This window comes from Typha angustifolia, chromosome 10 (genome assembly GCF_048772165.1).
Source record: "Typha angustifolia cultivar Huaian chromosome 10, ASM4877216v1, whole genome shotgun sequence".
Taxonomy (NCBI): Eukaryota; Viridiplantae; Streptophyta; class Magnoliopsida; order Poales; family Typhaceae; genus Typha; species Typha angustifolia.
In genome coordinates, this window is record NC_133248.1 from 2,571,893 (window position 1) to 2,592,235 (window position 20,343).

The 20,343-nt window shown below is 32.6% G+C and overlaps 2 protein-coding genes across 2 annotated transcripts; both read right to left on the minus strand.

Moving 5' to 3' along the window:
* Positions 1–6,746: 6,746 nt before the first annotated feature.
* On the minus strand, positions 6,747–9,515 carry LOC140768369 (probable disease resistance protein At5g63020). Its single transcript, XM_073108625.1, has one exon. It carries the CDS (start codon positions 9,513–9,515, stop codon positions 6,747–6,749), a length of 2,769 nt encoding a protein of 922 aa, XP_072964726.1.
* Positions 9,516–12,975: 3,460 nt separating this feature from the next.
* LOC140768890 (probable disease resistance protein At5g63020) lies at positions 12,976–18,938 on the minus strand. Its single transcript, XM_073109344.1, has 2 exons — positions 18,537–18,938; positions 12,976–15,995 (listed from the first exon to the last, which is right to left on the minus strand). The coding sequence occupies exon 2, from the start codon at positions 15,828–15,830 to the stop codon at positions 13,860–13,862; it is 1,971 nt and encodes a 656-aa protein (XP_072965445.1). The 5' UTR covers positions 15,831–15,995; positions 18,537–18,938; the 3' UTR covers positions 12,976–13,859.
* Positions 18,939–20,343: the final 1,405 nt, after the last annotated feature.

Below are 20,343 nucleotides of genomic sequence, written 5' to 3' on the forward strand. Positions count from 1 at the left end.
TTATTAATCTACTTCACCACTGAAGTTGCTAAAAACAACTAAATGTGTATAGAAAAAAAAATTGTTAAAAGACAACGAAATATAAATTCTCACCATTATATCTGACTAATCTTACTTTATTAATTAAAGAGCAATTAGAGAGACTTATATAAAAAAAGGAATAATTAAAATAGAAGAAGAAGAAGAAAAAGAAGAAAGAAGAATAATTAAAATAGAAGAAGAAGAAGAAAAAGAAGAAAGAAGAAGAAGCAGTAATAGAAAAGAAGTAATAGAAGAAGCAAAAAATATATATTAACAACTTTCGTAAATATAATAACAACTTTCTTTGATTTTAACAACTTTCATTGTTTTCTCTATACATTGCAGAATTTACATAATTCATTATTATAATTTACATATAAATAAATAATAATCATACAGAGTTATGTTTTTGGTTATTTAACTAATCATAATTATTTCATCACTATTAATCTTTTATTTTATTAATTAAAGAGCAATTAGAGAGACTTTATAGAAAAAATAATTAAGATATAGAAGAACAAGAAAAAAGAAAGAAAGAAGTAGTACAAGAAGAAAACAATATATTAACAACTTTTATAAGTATAATAACAACTTTAATTGATTTTTAACAACTTTTGTTATTTTTCCTATACATTACAGAATTTATATACTTCATCATTATAATTTATATAAAAACAAATAATAATCATATAGAGTCATGCTTTTAGTTATTTATCTAATCATAATTATATCACCACTATCTCTAATTAATCTCTTGTTTTATTAATTAGAAAATAATTAAATAAACTCTTATAAAAAAAAGAGAATGATTAAGGGATAGAAAAAGATGAATCATAAAAAAGAGAATTAGAAGAAGAATAAGAAGGAAAAGAAGGACAAAGAGAAGAAGGAGAAGGAGGAGGAGAATAAGAAGAACAAGATTTTTTTTTCAAAAGTTATTAAAAATTTATGAAAGTTGTATGTTGTTTTTTAGAAAGAACTTTTAGAAGAAAAATTTGTAGAAGTTGCCGAAGTTCTTCTCCTTCTTCTCCTCTACCTCCTCCTACACCTCCTCCTCCACCTTCTCCGTCTCTTTCTTCTCCTTCTCCTTCTCCTTCTCCTTCTAATTCTTCTTCTTATGCTTTTTTCTATCCCTTAATTATTCTTTTTCTTTTTTCTATGCAAGTTTATCTAATCACTCTTTAATTAATAAAGTAACAAATTAATTAGAGATAGTAGTGAGATAATTATAATTAATTAAATAATCAAAAGCATGACTCTACATGATTATTTTTTATTTTTATGTAAATTGTAATTATAAAATATGTAAATTCTGATAGAAAAAATAACGAAAATTGTTAAAAATTAATAAAAGTTGTTATTATAGTTGTAAAAGTTGTTAATATTTTTTCTTTTTCTTCTAGTTCTTTTTCTTTGTTATTGTTTTTCTTCTCCTATCCCTTAATCATTCTTCCTTTTTTCTATAAAAATTTATCTAATTGTTCTTTAATTAATACAATAAGAGATTAATTGGAGATCATAGTGAGATATTTATAATTAATAAAATAACTAAAAACATGACTCTATATGATTGGTCTATGTTTTCTTGTAAATTATAATGGTGAAGTATGTAAATTCTGCAATGTAAAAAAAAAACAAAGAAAGTTGTTAAAATAAAAGTTATTATATTTACGAAAGTTAGTAATATATATTTTTTCTTCTTATACCATTTATTTTTCTGTTATTGCTTCTTCTTCTTTCTTTTTTTTTTCTCCTTTTTCTTCTTCTTCTATGTCTTAAATTTTTTTTTCTATACAAGTTTCTCTAATTGATTTTTAATTAATAAAGTAAGAGATTAATCAGAGATAGTAGTGAGAATTTATATATTTTTTTTCTTTTAACGACTTTTATTTTTTTTCTCTATACACATTTTATTGTCTTTTAACAACTTCAGTGGTGAAATAAATTAATAAAAAGAAGCAACAATAGAAAATAATAATAATAAAAAAAACATATTAACAACTTTCATTTTTTTATACACTTTTTATACGCTACATAATATACATATTTCATAATTATAGAGTCATATTTTTTGTTATTTATCTGACAGAAATGGCAAAAGATAATTATGATTAGTTAAATAACCAAAATCATGACTCTACATAACTATTATTTATTTTTATGTAAATTCTGTAATGTATAGTAAGAACAACGAAAGTTGTTATAATATTTGCGAAAGTTGTTAATATATTTTATTCTTCTTATTCTACTTCTTCATTCTGTTATTGCTTCTTCTTCTTCTATTTCTTAATCACTCTTTTTTTCTTTCTATACAAGTCTCTATAATCACCCTTTAATTAATAAAGTAAAATACTATTTGGTATAGTAGTAAAATAATTAAAATTATTTAAATAATGAAAAGCATGACTCTACATGTTTATTGTTTATTTTTATGTAAATTGTAACATAGAATTTCGTACTTAAACATAAAATTTCGCACTTAAATATATAATTTCGCACTTAAACATAGAATTTCGTAATTAAACTAAGAATTATTTATTTCGACATAGATAGATTCATAATTTGAAGAAACTCTGAATATAATATAGATCATGATGTCACCAATTTATACAATTAGTTTTATAATTTATGGAAGTCAGATAATTATCTTTTGAATATTTTTTTGAAACTATGCATAATTTAAATTTTGTGTTTAAGTACGAAATTCTGCGTTTAAGTACGAAATTCTGACTGTAATTCATAATTTCGTATTTAAACTAGGAATTATTCATTTCGCCATCATTGGCTAGGCTATAGTCTTAGGTTTAGGAGTTCAAATGTCGAGCTTGTGGTTGTTTAAACGCTAAAACCCGAGAACATTTTTTCTTCAACAAGGTTGTGGCGTTCGAATGCAAAATCTGAGAGCACTTATTCTTCGACATGTGGTGTTCGAATGCCGACTATGATCGTTTGAACGCCAGAATTCAAGAGTCCTATTCTTTGACGGGGCTTTAGCGTTCGAAAGTTGTCTAGTACCATTTAAACACCATAGCCTGAGACTAACCTAATTCATCGTAGCAAATCTAATGTCCCATATGATCCAATCAGGCCAGATCACATCATAATTTAGTCTCAAAACTTACACTCCAACCATGGGCTTTATATTTGGAGTCAAAAGTCGGGTGCACTTAAATGCAGTGGGCTCTATCTTTAGTATTAAATTATTATTATAATAAATAAATAAATAAATATATACATATATATATATAATATTTTAAATTAATTAATAGGTTCCATTAATATTATTATTTTAATAAAAAATATGGTTAGAAAACTCTCATCGATATCTTTGACTAATAATCAATAGTTCCAAAAGTAATTTTAAATTACTAATTTGTTAATTAAGAAAAATTTGCATACAACACTTTGTCTTTTAATAAAATTATAGTTTACACCCTATATTTTATAAGAAAAATTTGCACTGTCTTCTAGCGAATAATTAATTTTCATAATAGAACCAGTTCATTTTACATGTAAATAGACTCATTAAATTGCACGAAAAGCCAAATAGTCTTTGTTTTCAATTTTATATTAGTTTGTTATCCACAGAGAATATATCAAGCTAGAGATTTAGAAGATTCATAAACATTCTTTTTGAATTGAAAAAAGGTAAATACATTTTACCCCTAAAATTCACGTGTTTTTCACGTGAAAAAATTCATGTTATTCTTACCGTTAGTGTAATATTCTCACAAGGTATCTAAGATAGGTCCAAAATACCTTAACAATCCAAGCAAAAATTCAGAATTACAGGTATCACTGGCTTCAACAAGTCTCGAGGAATACATATCCATATACAAATTTAAAACATAAAAACCCAGGCTAAAGTCCAACTAGGAAGAAAAATAAAACAAGCAACTCTAAAAGAAAAATAATCTACTACTCCTTGATATCCACATCCTCCACATCTAACTTTGAAATATTTCCAAAAAAAAGATGGTGAACAAAAATGACCCTATAATCCAATAATAGTCTAATGTGTGATAAAAATATTAATGCATGCCCATAATTATCAACATATCGTGGTAAATTTATACAATGTAATTTACAATTAGCTTTCATTTAGTTATAAATCACATAATTGCATAATAATATCATAAATTAGAATAATTACTCATATAATCAGAATATCTCATAATGTGTCATAATCCACATAGCAAACTTATCAATGATATCATAACCCACATAGCAAACATAATAACAAGGAGAAATCATCATCTAACGGTAATATCGCTCGTACATATTTGTCGATGCTACATATGATCGGTTATTTATGGCCATCAGACTAAGGACTGTCATAGTCCCATACCCCGATATCATCATCATTATCATCACCACTTTAGTAAATCATTGCACACAACATAATCATTGCTTGTAGCCAAATTATCGTACATAATAGGATCATCACATACCATAGATCAATGGATGCCATGATTATGCATTATCAGGTAGTGCTAGAGTTATAGCCCACATCTTAGACATCCTTTTATTATCATACTAGCCTAGTCTCCAAACAAGGCATTGTAATCACCTGAATGCTTCATAAGCTAACGATCTCAAGTGTAGCCACTAATATAATAATACTATATAATACACTCTACCCTTAACTCCGAATTGAGTGAGTGAAAATGGTATTGTTTAGTCAGGATTAGACTGATAATGATATGTGCATGTGGTGTCATGTCTTCTATTACTTTTTATTTATATCATGCAAGATTTAATTTGCTTGAAATTTCTCTAAATAACTAAGCATAGAGTATATCATAAATAAAGCAATAAGTAATTAATAATTAAGTAGCCATTGCTCATGCATGTAAAAGTAAGCAATAATGACATAAAGTAATCATCATTAGAATAGTTAAATTACTCATAGACTAAATTATGATTTAATTCTCTTGAAGTATCTCTGGAATCTAACTAATTCTCCTTAACAATCGGGCTCCTTCTAAATCTCAAGATCCTCATCGCACAGTAATGAATCTAATAACTTATAAGATAAAATAAGACATAAGAAAGACAAACTTATAAAACTAACTTTCTTATTGCATAAATTTAAATTAGACTCTCTAGGTCCAAATAAGTTTGACTAGGTCTTGCATTTATTCTTTCCTTTAATAATATTATTTTGTATTAATTAAATTGGTCATTGATGGTAAAATTAGTATTATCCTTAATTATAAATGTCAAAGGCATTAAAATAAAATGTAAAGATTAATAAGTTTAAACTAACTAACTTTAGTTATGTATTATCCTAATTTATATTAATAAAATGATTGGGAAAAAATTCTTGAAGGATAGCTAACATAAATAAAAGAAAATAAAAGACTAATAGTGGGCTAACCTATGGTCCATAGGTTGGGTTAGGCTCAAGGCCTAGCCTTGCATTGCACTGGTTGAGAAAAAGAGATGCGGGCCTACTGTAGCCCACTAAACTAAGGGGAAAGATAGGACTGGTTACCAGGTGTGGGCTACGGCTTACCACGTAGCCCATAGAGAGGCTGAGCAGTGGCCACAAGCAGCTCAAGAAGCCAGCCACATTGCCTCCCATGCACCTTGTGTCTACCCAAATATGGTACCTATGATAAGAGGTTGATGTAGCGGAAGTTCAATTGGTGGGCTATCAACATGAAGTTGCCGACTAGAGAATTCCTCCAGCGAAGATAAAAATAGTAAATCTATAAGTGAAATATGATTTAGACAAAAACCAAATTAACTATAAGGAGGGATTCAGGACTAACCTAGCGATCAAGTTGGGGGGTTGGTTGGGTCCGCCGGTGCTCTAAAGCCCTTGTCGAGCTCTTCGACAGCATGTAACAGAGAAGAGAGAGAGAGAGAGAGAGAGAGAGAGAGAGAGAGAGAGAGAGAGAGAGAGGAATGAGGGAGAAGAGAGCGGTTGGGAATAGAAAAGGGTTAAAGGGGAGGATTAGGTTCTATAGGAGGAGGGAGGAGAGAAGAGAGAAGAAGTCAGTGCATGCGCTTGGCTTTTTTTTTTTGGGGTGTTTCTATCTATTTGTACTTATGCTTAAAATCACTTTACCTCTTATAATTCAAAGGTCACAAACCAATTTCTTTATTTACAACTAAAGTAAAACTGTCAATTTTTCTGTCAAAGCTAATGGAGTGCAAGCAAATTACCAAAATGCTCTATCATGTTATATTAGGCAAAATAGTTAGATTTTTTATTTGAGTTTTTTAACCCATATTTATTTTGTTCCGAGATGTGATCTAACTATTAAATTTCATATTTTATTCGTAAATACAAGAATTGATTTGAGACTATTTAAAATATAGAGGGATAAATTAATTTTGGACATAAGAAGAACGGGGAGTAAATATATATAAACCATTAAAAAGTACTACGATTTTGCTGATTGTTTCTTAAATTTGGCATCTAATTCTATAGGCTAAGTATCGTGCTGCCAGGACTGCCAATGCAGCATGTAGTATATAAAATAACCAATGGGATGGCAAATTATCAAAAGAAAAAAAAGAAACTACGAGATATAAATTTAAACTGACAACGAAAAAAGATACATATATTAGATTATGTGAAAAAGTAATGTGCAGAGAACAACGTGCACTTCATGGTCATTAGCAAATAGTTGACAATATAACATTAATTTCAAAAGAGAAGCAACTACAACATAGTAGGAATATCTGACTTCTTGTCAAGGAAGCCTATGTCATTAAAATTTGCAAACTCTTTCTAGAGAAGCTTTGAGGCTGTCTTCCTCCAATTCTAAACTTTCCCACCATGATCTATCACATTTTATTTTCTCTAATGTACTTGGTATGGTATGTGGCTGGAAAGGTAGTTTCTTCAATTTTTCACATCCTTCAACATGAAGATATCGCAAGGATGGGAAGGTGATTGTCGGATCACAAACGACGTATAGCTCTGGAAGATTAATCAACTTCATAATCTGGAGGCAAGGAAAAGTAGGAACCAATGCACCTCCTCCCTCTTCTTGTATTTCTGCCACAGAATTCTCACCATGGTTGTCCTCCATGCTACAGATAACATACTTCACATTGAAGCATGCATTGATGTACAGTTCCCGGAGGCACGGAAGATGCACTATCCATGAGGCGTTCTCTATCTTGTGGCACACGAAAAATTCTAAGTGCCGAAGTTTTGGAAATACATCCTTTGGAGAAACTCCCGTCCACGAGATCGATTTCAAATCCTCCATCGAAGTGAGGCGAAGTATCTCAAGATCGAGATGCGAGTTGGCATTTTGTCCACTTCTTTGAATTAGTATTTCTTGCGTTCCACTATCCCATATCTCAAAGTGATTCAATTTCTGAAGAATATTACCCATCAAGGAGAGCGTAGGTTTCTTCAAATTGTATATTCCAAGAGATTGAATAGGCATATTGGTTGACTTCTCAAGTGATTGGAACTGAAAGTCACCTTTCGCCGTGATTCCAAGAGCTCTCAGGTTATTCAAACTCTTCAATTCTTTCAACAATGACGGTGGGTAGCCAATCCCCCAGTTACTGAATAAGTCAAGCACTCGAAGCGCATGGAGTTTCGAGAAAGCACCCTTTGATATTGTGTGAATGTAATTTTCTCTGAGATGCAAGTATTTGAGATTGGTAAGAGATTTCAGCTCCTTCGGCAGTGACTCAATTGGGTTGTGATTTAGATTGAGGTATTGAAGTTTGACCAGCTTACATATCTCCACAGGGAATTCTTTCAGGCTGGCTTTCTCAAGGTCTAGATATATGAGTGCGTCGAAAGCCTGGATATTTACAAGTATTCGTCCTTCATGCAGGTCATAACCCCGGAGAATTAGGGTTGTAAGTTTAGTAAGAGGAGGAAGAGTACCGTAAGGAAAAGGCAATCTTTTGTAGGAAATGTTCATTACTGCTATTCGCTCTGCATCATTACTGATATTCTCTGCTTGCCCAACGTCTGTTTTGACGATCCATTTATTGCTGTTCTCTCCATAATCACGGGCTATCCATAATGCCATGTCACGAAGCACATCATGCATTTTCACACTCTCAATCAAAAAGCCTCCTGTTTCATAGCCGATTGGATCCTCCAATAAGCATGCTGCTTGTAGCTTATCTATGAGATCATATCCATAATTATAAGAACTTCGTAGCGCTTTGTCCACCTTTACTAGGCCTAACCCGATCCAACATCGGATGAGCTCCTCTTTCGGGATTTCATAATCCTCAGGCCACATGGAACAGCTCAAGAAACACTGCCTCAGTGTATTAGACTCCAAGCTTTCATAGCTAAACTTCAATATATGAAAGGTCGTGTCTTCTTTTGCATTTCGCCCACATTTGATCTCAGGAAGTCGCGATTCCCTAAGTAGCTCGAGGGCCCATTCCCATGATCTATAATCCTTCTTGGCATGCATGGAACTCCCGATGGTGATCAAGGCCAAAGGCAAGCCGCCCAACTCTTTGACGATTTCTTTTGCAATAGTTGGTATGTAAGGATCTGAGCTAAGAGTCTGCTCACCGACATTCTTTTGGAACAAGCTCCATGCGACAACCTCATCCAATTTTTGCACTTTAATTTGTCGTTCCACTCTCATGGCACCGCAGACTTCGTCTGATCTTGTTGTCAATACCACCTTTTGCTTGTAAGAGCCGACTGCAGTGAGAGAGATTGGAACACCAACTGCTTCAAGATCTAGGGGTCCCCACAAATCATCCAACAGCAGAAGAAAGCTTCTATGAGCCAAGAAATTAGAGATAGTCTCGGCATTCAATTGTACATCGTCGGGCTTGCGCAGGCCAAGTTTCTTAATTATTTCATCTTGAACCTTTGATACTGAGCACTCTTTAGAAGCTGTGACAAGAATCACGACATCAAAGATAGAGTTCCCACGATAAAAAGAATTTTGGATTTGTTTAAGGAGGTGAGTCTTCCCTACACCACCCATACCCCAAATTCCAATCATTGTCACAGTATCATCTTCTTTAAGGTAGCGAAGTGCCTCTTGAAGGTTGGAATCTATTTGACTTGATGCATTAGATATGATGGGCATATCTGGGATAAGCGGAGGAGGCTGCTTCATAGCAACTGATTCAAGTTCTCCTTCCTCGGACAACTTTTGAACCTCTACAAGCTTCTTAGCAGCTCTCTTGCTGATGGAGTAGTTTGAGCAGCAATTGAGAGAGTATCCACTGAGACAATTGCAACTCCTTTGCTTGTATTTTTCTCCGATTGCTTGCGTTTCGACGACGATGGCCTTCACCTTCTTTAGCCACCATTGTACTTGATTCTTTGCTATAAGACCTTTTCTCTCGGCGCTCTCTATTTGCATGTTGACATCCTTCGTCTTCTCTTCCAAATTTCTGGAGGCGTCTTGGAGGGCTTTCACATTGTTGCCAACTTTAAAAGGATATGTTGCGTGCTTAGTTATGAGATCCATCAAAGAAGTCAAAGGAGATTGGCATATGCCAATGAATTTGGCTAGGAGCTCCATTGATTTCAAGAATGACAAATAATATGTGTTGAAAAGAGAAAAACAGGAATGATAGAACAATCGATAAGATGCAAGGAATTAAGCAAATGTGGATTTTCTTTTTTTTTTTTCTTTTTGGGGGATAAAGAGTTTTGGTGGACTACAATCTTGCAAACTGATAATAGAAAGAAAAGAACATCAGGTGGTAGCTTACAATTGTGGAAGAGCAAGCACTGAAATGAAAAGACAATGTGATCAAATACTGAATGAAGGATGGAGAGAGGTGTGTGTTTGGTAGAGAAAGATATGAGAATCTCAAGTATGCAACTCTAAAATTTTAGAATGACAAGAGCTTAGAAATGTGCAGCATTTATAATTCTGTTCCAAAAGAAACAAAGAAAAAAAAAGGGAAAAAAGGAAGGAGCTATTGATATAGAGAACATCTTTTAGTCTAACACAAATAATTAATTTTTTCTCAAGTTCAAACAACATTTAGAATTGCAGTAGAGGTGTGCACGAATCATACAAGTATCATAATAAAAGAACTGATGAAACAATCTTGCACCACTTAGGACGATTGATTGAACGCTATATTTTGATTTTAGTATTCAGGTCAACGCATTAGCAACTTGTTTAAATAATGTACCTGCGATGAATCAAATGGCCAGACATAAGATCTAGTTGACCAAACAAATGATAGGGATATTGAATCATTTTAGTGGCTAGGCACAAGATCTAGTCGATTATTTTTTAATAGTTTGAATGCCATTCAGATATTTCGGTTGTGCCAATTATGAAATTAACCTATTAATATCCAAGAATATTAGAAAACTATGGACGAAACCACGGACGAACAAACAACGCAATAGCACTAGTGAAATAGATAAATATATATATATTTTTTTGATTGATGAGCTGAAATCAGCTAGAGGTTACAAGGAGGCCAATGGATACTCTCTATACTGTCGGAGAATGGCCTCAAGTTCCTTCAGCTTTGGGGATTCAATACTCCAACAGACCCTGTTAGCAACTCTTCTCCCAAGCCTGCTTACCCAATCCGTCGCTCTGTTCATCTCTCTCTGGGTATGTGAGAACACAACAGCATTAAAGTTACTCACCATACTTCGACAGCCAGCTATGGTGCCCCTGAGTCTCCAAGGCACAACTAGATCACCATTCAAAATCCTCACCAGCTCTTCATACTCAACGACTACTTTCACCCTAGCCGATAGCCTATCTGCAATCCATGCAAGACTGCAGGGGCTTCACAGATTAAAACTATTCTAAGTGGACCAATTCGCACAATTATTGAAGTTATTTCATATAAAAAGTTAGACTAAGCCATAGCTATCTTACATTTGTAATTTGCTGAATGTATTTCGCAGAATGTAATTTCTAGTTGTATTACATAAATATTTATAATTATTTTATGTATTTTACTTATTAATACTTGTGTCGTCTAAATACAAAATTAATATAATAGAACAAGAAAACAAACTAGTATTAAATGCATAATCATACTTCTTTATTCTCATCTCAATAAAATGATATTTGTTTTGGATTAATTATATCTAATATATTTTTTTTAATCACATAAACCTAGGGGTGAAAACGGGTCGGATTAACTCTGACCTGACCCACTATCCGACTCGATTCGGATAAAAAATTCCTATTCGATTTGGATACGGATAGAATATTTAAAAAAAATCGGATACGGATTTGGATACGGTCGGATATAATTTTCGAATTCGAATACAGATATTGGATATCCATTTACCCACATATTTTTTTAAATGATTTACAATTTTTAATTTATTTATTTAAATTGATAATGGTGTGTTATATATTATTTATCATCCAATATCCGTATTCGAATTCATATCCAAACTAAAAATATGGATCCAAATATGAATTGAGCAATATCCGGTCTGCATCCGATCCGTTTTCACCCCTACATAAACCTCTTACCTAAGAAAATTTTCAGCTCAAAGATTCTATGTAGCTATTTTTTTTACTTTTAGTCAAGGGGTATATATGATTGTTTATCTTAGTTCAATTATTCTATATGGATAATAAAAGAGTTTATAGGGTGTTTATAGAAAAAGGTAATAGTTAGAAGGCTAAGCATAATTATCCTTCTTTTTTCATTCAAACTCATGGAATGTGAATGGTTTAAATCTTGGACCAATCAGATCATATCAGATGGGTAAACTCGAAAAATAGCCAAAAAAGAAAAAAAATAAAATATATTTTTATTAAAATTAAAATTAAAAAATATTTTTATTGAAATCACCCAATAGATATTAAAATTAAAGATTAGAATGATTCAAAATAAAATTTAAGCAATATTGTTTGTCCATAGCATTTATAATAGTGATATTATCACTAATGCAAATTTTAACATTACTAGTATTTTATTTCTGATATTGTCACACCATAATTAGTCCATAATTTCTTCTTTAATTATTATGATTTTTAATAATATTATTGTATTCTCATTCCATCTAGGTTATTAAAATAATTTTTATTTTGCCATAAATATTAGCTCTTCTATTATTTGGTTCATCTAGAAAAAGAAAAAGAAAAAGAAAAAAGAGGTGACCGTCTCATACACATATACGAGCCTAAAATATTTTTATTTCCACGCCAGGCGTATAGAATAATCTTATAGTCTCTGTTGCTTATCTTGGTTTATCTTAGATAATTTATATATAAGACTCTGCTTTATAACGTAATTATAGTTTGCACACTATATTTTTACTATTTATAAATTGAGCCGTATAATTTAGCGAATATATGCAGAAAACACATTAGGTTAGATTTGAACTAACATCGTGAGAATATTTCGTTGAGTAAAAATATTTTATTTTAAAATAACTAAATACCCTTATCTTTGAAATGACTAAAATGCCCTTAGTAAGACTTGGTCGATGGTATTTTCGTAAGTTTTTAGTATAGTTAACTTAATTCAGAGATTTAGTTAAGCTTAACTAACTGATTTAACAACATAAGGCTCAATTTATAAAATAGTAAAGATATAGAGTGTAAACTATAATTTTATTAAAAGATTGGGTGTCATATATAAATTTCCATTTATGTTATTTCTCATAACTATTGGATTTCCTTTTGTGCTTTCTTCTAGCAGAACAATTACTTTAGCGATGGAATCGGTTCATTTTACCTGTAAATTGATTCATTAATTTGCACACAAAGCCAAATAGTCTTTATATTTTTTTTAAAATATTTTTTATATGATCAATAATTTTTTATATGAAGCCAGCTATGTAGAAGATTAGTAAACATCATTTTTGAAAGAAAAATGACTACCGGTTGTTACTTAAAATTGACATCTAATTCTACAAATTATGAAAAGAAGAAAAGAAACAAAAAGAGATAGAAAATTAAACTGACAAAACAATGCAAGAAGATACACATTTTAGACTATGTGAGAAAATAATGTGGTCATGAACAATGATGTGCACTTCATAGTCATTACCAAATAGTTCACAACATAATAGTAATTTTAGAATTAAGGAAAGCAACTACAACATAGTAGGAATAACTGGCTTGCTGTCAAAGAAGCCTATGTCATTAAAATTTGCAAACCTTTTCGAGAGAAGATCTGAGGCTGTCTTCCTCCCATTCTAAACCTTCCCACCATGAACTTTGACATATGATTTCCTCTAATTTACTTGGTATAGTACGTGACTGGAAAGGAAGTTTCTTTAATTTGTCACATTGAATAATTTCAAGATATCGCAAGGATGGGAAGGTGACTCCCGGATCACAAATGGCGTGCAACTCTGGAAGATTAATCAAGCACATTCTCTGGAGGCAAGGGAATGTGGGAATCAATGCACCTCCTCCCTCTTCTTGTATTTCTGCCACAGAATTCTCACCATGCTTATCCTCCCTGCTACAAATAACATTCTTCATATTGAAGCATCCATTGATGGACAATTCTCGAAGGCACGGGAGATGCACTATCCATGAGACGTTCTCTAATTTGTTGCACCCGAAAAAAATCAAGCTCCGAAGTTTTGGAAATATATCCTTTGGAGAAACTCCATTCCACACGATCGTTTTCAGATCCTCCATCATCATGAAGTAAAGTATCTCAAGATCGAGATGTGAGTTGGCATTTTGACCACCTGTTTGAATTAGTATTTCTTCCGTTTCACTATACCAAATCTCTAAGTAATTCAAGTTCCCAAGAAAATTAGCCGTCAAGAAGAGTGCAGGTTCCTTCAGATGGCATATTTTAAGAGATTGAATAGGCACATTGGTTGACTTCTCAAGCAATTGGAAGTGAGAGTCACCATCCACAGTGATTCCAAGAGCTCTCAGGTTGTACAAACTCTTCAATTACTCCAATAATGATGGTAGGGTGTCTATTTTCTCCGAAATAAGTAAATCCAGCACCTTTAGCGCATTAAGTGTGGAGAAAGCACCCTTTGATATTGTTTGAATGGGATTGCCTCTGAGATGCAAGAATTTGAGATTGGTAAGGGACTTCAGCTCCTCGGGCAGTGACTCAATTTTGTTGTCATTTAAGTTCAGGTACTCAACTTTGACTAGCTTACATATCTCCATAGGAAACTCTTCCAAGTAGTTATCTTCAAGGTCAAGAAATGTGAGTGCTTGCAGAGCCTGGATATTTACAAGTACTAATCTTCCATGCAGGTGATAACCCCGGAGAATTAGGGTTGTAAGCTTAGTAAGAGGAGGAAGAGTACCGTAAGGAAAAGGCAATCTTTTGTAGGAAATGACTGACATTCGCTCTACCTCATTGCTGATATCCTCTGCTTGCCCAAAGTCTGTTTTGACGATCCATTTATAGTTGTTCTCTCCGTAATCACGTGCTATCCATAATGCCATGTCACGAAGCACATCATGCATTTTCACACTCTCATAGTCTCTTAAATCCTCTAGTAAGCATGCAGCTAGTAGCTCATCTATGAGATCGTATCCATAATTATATGAGCTTCGTAGTGTTCTGTCCACCTTTACTAGGCCTAACCCTATCCAACATTGGATGAGCTTCTCTTTTGGAATTTCATAATCCTCCGGCCACATGGAACAACTCAAGAAACACTGCCTCAGAGTATCAGATTCCAAGCTTTCATAGCTAAACTTCAATGTATGGAAAGTTGTGCTTTCTTTTGCATTTGGTCGGTGTTCGATCTCATGAAGTTGTGACTCCTTAAGTTGCTCGAGGGCCCTTTCCCATGCTCTATAATGCTTCTTGGCATGCATGGAACTCCCCACGGTGATCAAGGCCAGCGGCAAGCCATCCAATTCTTTGATGACTTCTTTTGCAATAGTTGCTATATGAGGATCAGAATTTAGAGTTTGCTCACCGACATTCTTCTGGAATAGGCTCCATGCGGCAATCTCGTCCAATTTATCGACTTTAATTTGTCGTTCCACTCTCATGGCACCGCACACTCCATCTGATCTTGTTGTCAATACCAACTTTCGCTTGTAAGAGCCGACTGCAATGAGAGAGATTGGAACACCAACTGCTTCAAGATCTACGGGTCCCCATAGATCATCCAATAGCAGAAGAAAGCTTTTACGAGTTAAGAAGTTAGAGATTGTCTTGGCCTTCAATTGTACATCGTCGGGCTTGTCCAACTCATATTTCTTAATTATTTCATCTTGAACCTTTGATACTGAGCACTCTTTAGAAGCTGTGACAAGAATCACAACATCAAAAATAGAGTTCCCACGATAAAAAGAATTCTGGATTTGTTTAAGGAGGTGAGTCTTCCCTACACCACCCATGCCCCAAATTCCAATCCTTGTCACAGTATCATCTTCTTTAACGTAGCGAAGTGCCTCTTGAAGGTTGGAATCTATTTGACTTGATGCATTAGATGTGGTGGGCATATCTGGGATAAGCGGAGTAGGCTGCTTCATAGCAATTGATTCAAATTCTCCTTCCTCGAACAACTTTTGAACATCTACAAGCTTCTTGGCAGCCCTCTTGCCGACAGAGTAGTTTGAGCAACAATTGAGAGAGTATCTGCCGAGACACTTGCAACTCCTTTGGTTGTATGTTTCTCCGATTGCTTGCATTTCGGAGATGATGCCTTTCACCTTCTCCAACCACCTTTGTACTTGATTTTTTACTGTAAGACCATTTCTCTCAGCAATCTCTATTTGCATATTGACATCCTTCATCGTTGCCTCCAAATTTCTGGAAGCTTCTAAGAGGTCTTTCACATTATTGCCAACTTTAAAAGGATATGTTGCATGGATAGTTATGTGATTCATCAATGAAGTCAAAGGAGATAGGAGGATGCTAGTAATGTTGCCTATAATCTGATCCATGGATTTCAAGAGTGATTACTTGCTATGTAGAGAGAAAGTAACACGCTTGTTTATCAGTAGAGAAAATCCCGGAAGACAGTGTAATGTATATATGTAGAGAAAAGAGACTGCAATGGTAGAACAAGCTTGCAAGCGCCAAATTTATCACTAGAGGGAAGACTATATCTGTAGCCATTTTGAGAAAAATCGAAAATCAGTGTCGAGTATATAACAATGAAATAAGCATAGTAACACAAGTAGTTAATCAAGCAATAAACAAGTGAGAGAATTTAATTAATTTACAAGCACTATCAAGCAGTTGAAAGCAAACTAGTAGGGTTCTCGAGGAAAAATGATTCTTAAGCTACCTATATAGAATCCAATCATTTGTTATATGTATCAAAAATTAGGATCAATATCCGAATTAGTTTTGATTCAGAGCAGATTCAGTATTGAATAATCCCCACGACTATATTTATTTTCTCTCTTGACTTTCTGTTCTCTTATCTCATATTCTTTCTATCGAATAGGGTGTAAGAGTATGAAAGTTGATACCTTTTATAATTTCCTTGCATGGACTATTTATTATATATAGATCATATGCCCATAGGTTAGGATAATAACCGAATCGGATGGATATGTATAAAGATTGAATTCATATCCATTTAAGAGTATCAAATTCATACTCAAATCAGATTTTAAATGGAAAGATAATTGTGTCATATACATATATGTTCTACTTAGTATCTAATTATGTCGGACTCACCCATTTTTAGATTGATTGTTGTCGGTATGATAACAAAAATGAGATGAAAACTATCACCCTACAAGGTACTATCATAAATTTGTCACAAAAAATACAACCTAGCATCCCATTAATCACAAATAATATTTGAGATTTTTACTTAATTGTCATTGAATTTATTTTGAATATTATAATAGCTACTGCATTTTTCAAATATAACAATTGCCACTGTAATCATTGAATTCTGTCAACTTAAAAAATGAATGGTATTTTAAGTATGATTAATGTAAAAGCCCTACAAAATGCCACCAAAAATTTAATGAACAGGAGGAATGACTTCAAATGGAGGATTTGAAGCTGTGAGCTGAATGGCGAGACAACAATGTCAATGGGTGTGTAAGGTCTTTATATAATTGGTAATACGTTTCAAAATATTTTAAATATGTAACTATGTATATAATTTCATATGAGCATATGCACATATGTTATGCAAGCTGACAATTAAAATCAAATAAAAAAAACAAAGAGAATTGTATTTAAAAATAAATTTTTAGGAAGTGGTATCTTCCAACCGTGCTAAGCATAAAAAAATTGGTTTCAAAAGAAAAAATCATTCTTGCATGTGTAAAAATGTAGAATATGTTGAATTCGAGAAAGAAAGATCTTACCGATATAATCATGGGAATCAGCGGGTGGTTGCAAGTCAATTTCATAACTGTTACATTTATTAGTAATTCGTTTCGATCTGACTTTGCATTCATAACTTTTTACTAAAGTTTAAAATTTGTCTACATAAAAATTTTCATGTCTGTGATTTTTTTTATACTTTATTATTGATAGCGTGTGGCAAAGTGGATCTCCTCATATATTTATAATTAGATTCGGTTTGATATGTATAAAAATTAAAATCATATCCATTTAATTTTATGAAATTCAGAATCAAATCAGATTTTAAAAGGAAAAAAATAATTGTAATATACGTATCTATTTCATTTAGTATAAGGTTACTATCGTATTCAAATTTAATCGGATAATGGATCGAATTCATCACAAATTACTAGTATTCTAAGGAAATAAAAAAAATGTTTTTCCAAATCTGAAAATCAATAGCTTTTGGCACTAATACTTGGATCATCTCACCTAAAACCAAAGCAAGCTTAATATATTAAACAAACTAAATAAAAGTTGTATGAACGGTGTATTTTTTGAGTAGATTATTCATAGTATATATGAATAAAAGTAATTAGAGGCTACTAGCTTATTTACCCAGTTTAAGTATTAAACTACATATCCATTATCTTTAGTTTAAAGAAAACATATATATATTCACCCTTTGACTCAACCTAATTCAAATTCAAATCTTGTCAAATCCTAAACTATGTATATAGAATCTAAGCATTTATTATCTGTATTAAAAAAGTTAGTTAAATTCTGAGTAAATCATAATTGGAGAAATCAAACTCATGAACTTAGGTGGCATCTTGGAGGGCTTTCACATTGTTGCCGAATTTAAAAGGTTATATTGCATCTATAGTTGTGTGATATATTAACGAAGTGAAAGAGATTGGATGATGCTAATAACATTGCCTATAAACTTATCCATGAATTTCAAGGATGATTATTTGCTATTTAGAGAGACATGAGTAATAAGTTTGTGTATTAGTGGAGAAAATCAAGAGAGACTTTAAAAAGAGAGATTGCAATGTAGAACAAACAATAAAGATGCAACAAAGCAAATGTGGAAATCTTGCAGACATGCACAGTAAAATTGAAAGACAAGTACCAGTTTTAAAGACTATATATATATATATATCACTGGAGGAAAGACTATATGTATATATATAGTCTGCAACCATTTTCATAAAATCCAGTGTCAGGTATATAGCAATGAGATAATTATAGTAAGGCAAGTGGTTAATCAAGCAACAAACAAATGAATGAAGGAATTTAATTTTGGAAGAACAATCAAGTTGGAAGCAAACCAGTGAAGTGAAGGCTTCATATATCCGCTGGATTGAGAGGATCAAAAGTGAATGCTATTTGGTGCTCCGAGGTACCCAGAAACGTGCACTATTGATCGCCAATCTGGAGAGGAGAACAGCTTGGGAGAAAGTCTATTTATTGGCAACATGGATATGAGAATGGCTTAGGAAGCCTCTATGGTCTTATGAGAATAGCTTGGGAGAGAGTCTATCATAAATTTGTCACAAGAATTGCAGTAGCTCAGGCATCTAAGTTTCTTTTTTTAATTTCCCAATAGAGAATCAAATGGCTGAACGCCAGATCTAGTTGACCATACATATGACTGGGATGAATCATTTAATGGGCAGACACGTGATCTAGTTGACCAAACAACTGATCTGGTTTACCTTCACTCAGCTAAATCTCGGGCTTGGCATGTTTGCTAATTATTTTTCAGTAGTTTTGAATGTCAGTCAAATATTTCTGTTGTACGGACTATGGAATTAACCTATTAAATTCCTAGAATAGAAAACTATGGGTGAAACCATGAAGGGAAAGCTCTACCGAGGTTTTGAATGTGAGCATTTTATATTCCTTGGAAAGCGAAGAACGAACAACTCTATAGCGGTAGATAAAATAATTTAAGCAGATAAATTCGTAGTCATTGAACCTAATCCACAGAATTGGAACCTAATCCACAGAATATGACTCATAGTTACGCTACCTAATCATAATTATTTTATAAATTATGTAAAAAAGTCTGTCAGACTGATTCACAAGTATCTTATCGTAATTCGCATAATATAATCGTTAGAGATTAGATCTGGACCCCGATCCAGATGTAAGAAAATTATAAAAATTTAAATTGGTAGTCTTGTAAATTAGGGTTCTAATAGTTCTTGTTTTATCTAAATCGAAGGTCTGGATGAAAAGATATAAATAAAATAGTAGAGGGAGGTCGAAATAGGGCAAAACGATAAATATCCGACGTTGCCGTGGGGATGGCGAAGGGTGGTAGTGGACGACCGTACAGTAGGGTGGTGGTAGACAACCGTATAATAGGATGACTGCTGGAGGAAGGTGGTGACTAAGATTTAGATATTTAGAAAAGTTCAAAGATTACGATTTACCTAGCTCAAGGACCATAAAATGATAGTAATTATTTATTAAATTATAACAGTTACAAATTTACCACCCAGGAGATCTTATACTGATCAGTAGCATCTAAACTGACATTATAAAGACTTAAAATATTTTCGTAATATAGATAGTAGTTCTTAACAACCATAGCTTTGGTCATTAAATTATTTTTTTTAAGAAAAGAAACCCTAACAAGAGAGTTTTGGTGTTTAAATAAGAAAAAGAGGACCTAAGTTAAAAATAATAAAATCATATATGTGCTTAGTAACAAAACAACAACAGCCACGAAAATATAAGGAAAGAGAAAAAAGAGGTGACCATCTAATATATGTGCCTGAAATTGTTTTTATCTCCACTAGTGGCATATAGAAGAATCTTATAAGCTCTCCTGGTTACCTTTGATATTGTTTAAATGGGATTGTCTCATATACATATACGTGCCTGAAATATTTTTATTTCCACTCCCGGTGGCCTATAGAATAATAGCATATCTTAGGTAATTATAATTTATACCTTATATTTTTACTATTTATAAATTGAGTCTTATAATTTAGCGAATATACGTAGAAAACATCTTGGGTTAGATTTGAATTAACACCGTGAGCCGTGAGAATATTTCGTTAAGCAGAGATATTTTATTTTAAAATAATTAAATACCCTTATTTTTTAAATGACTAAAATGCCCTT

Excerpts from the sequence above, each read along its gene's own strand:
- LOC140768369 (XM_073108625.1), bottom strand. The coding sequence starts at position 9,515 with ATGGAGCTCCTAGCCAAATTCATTGGCATATGCCAATCTCCTTTGACT.
- LOC140768890 (XM_073109344.1), bottom strand. The coding sequence starts at position 15,830 with ATGGATCAGATTATAGGCAACATTACTAGCATCCTCCTATCTCCTTTG.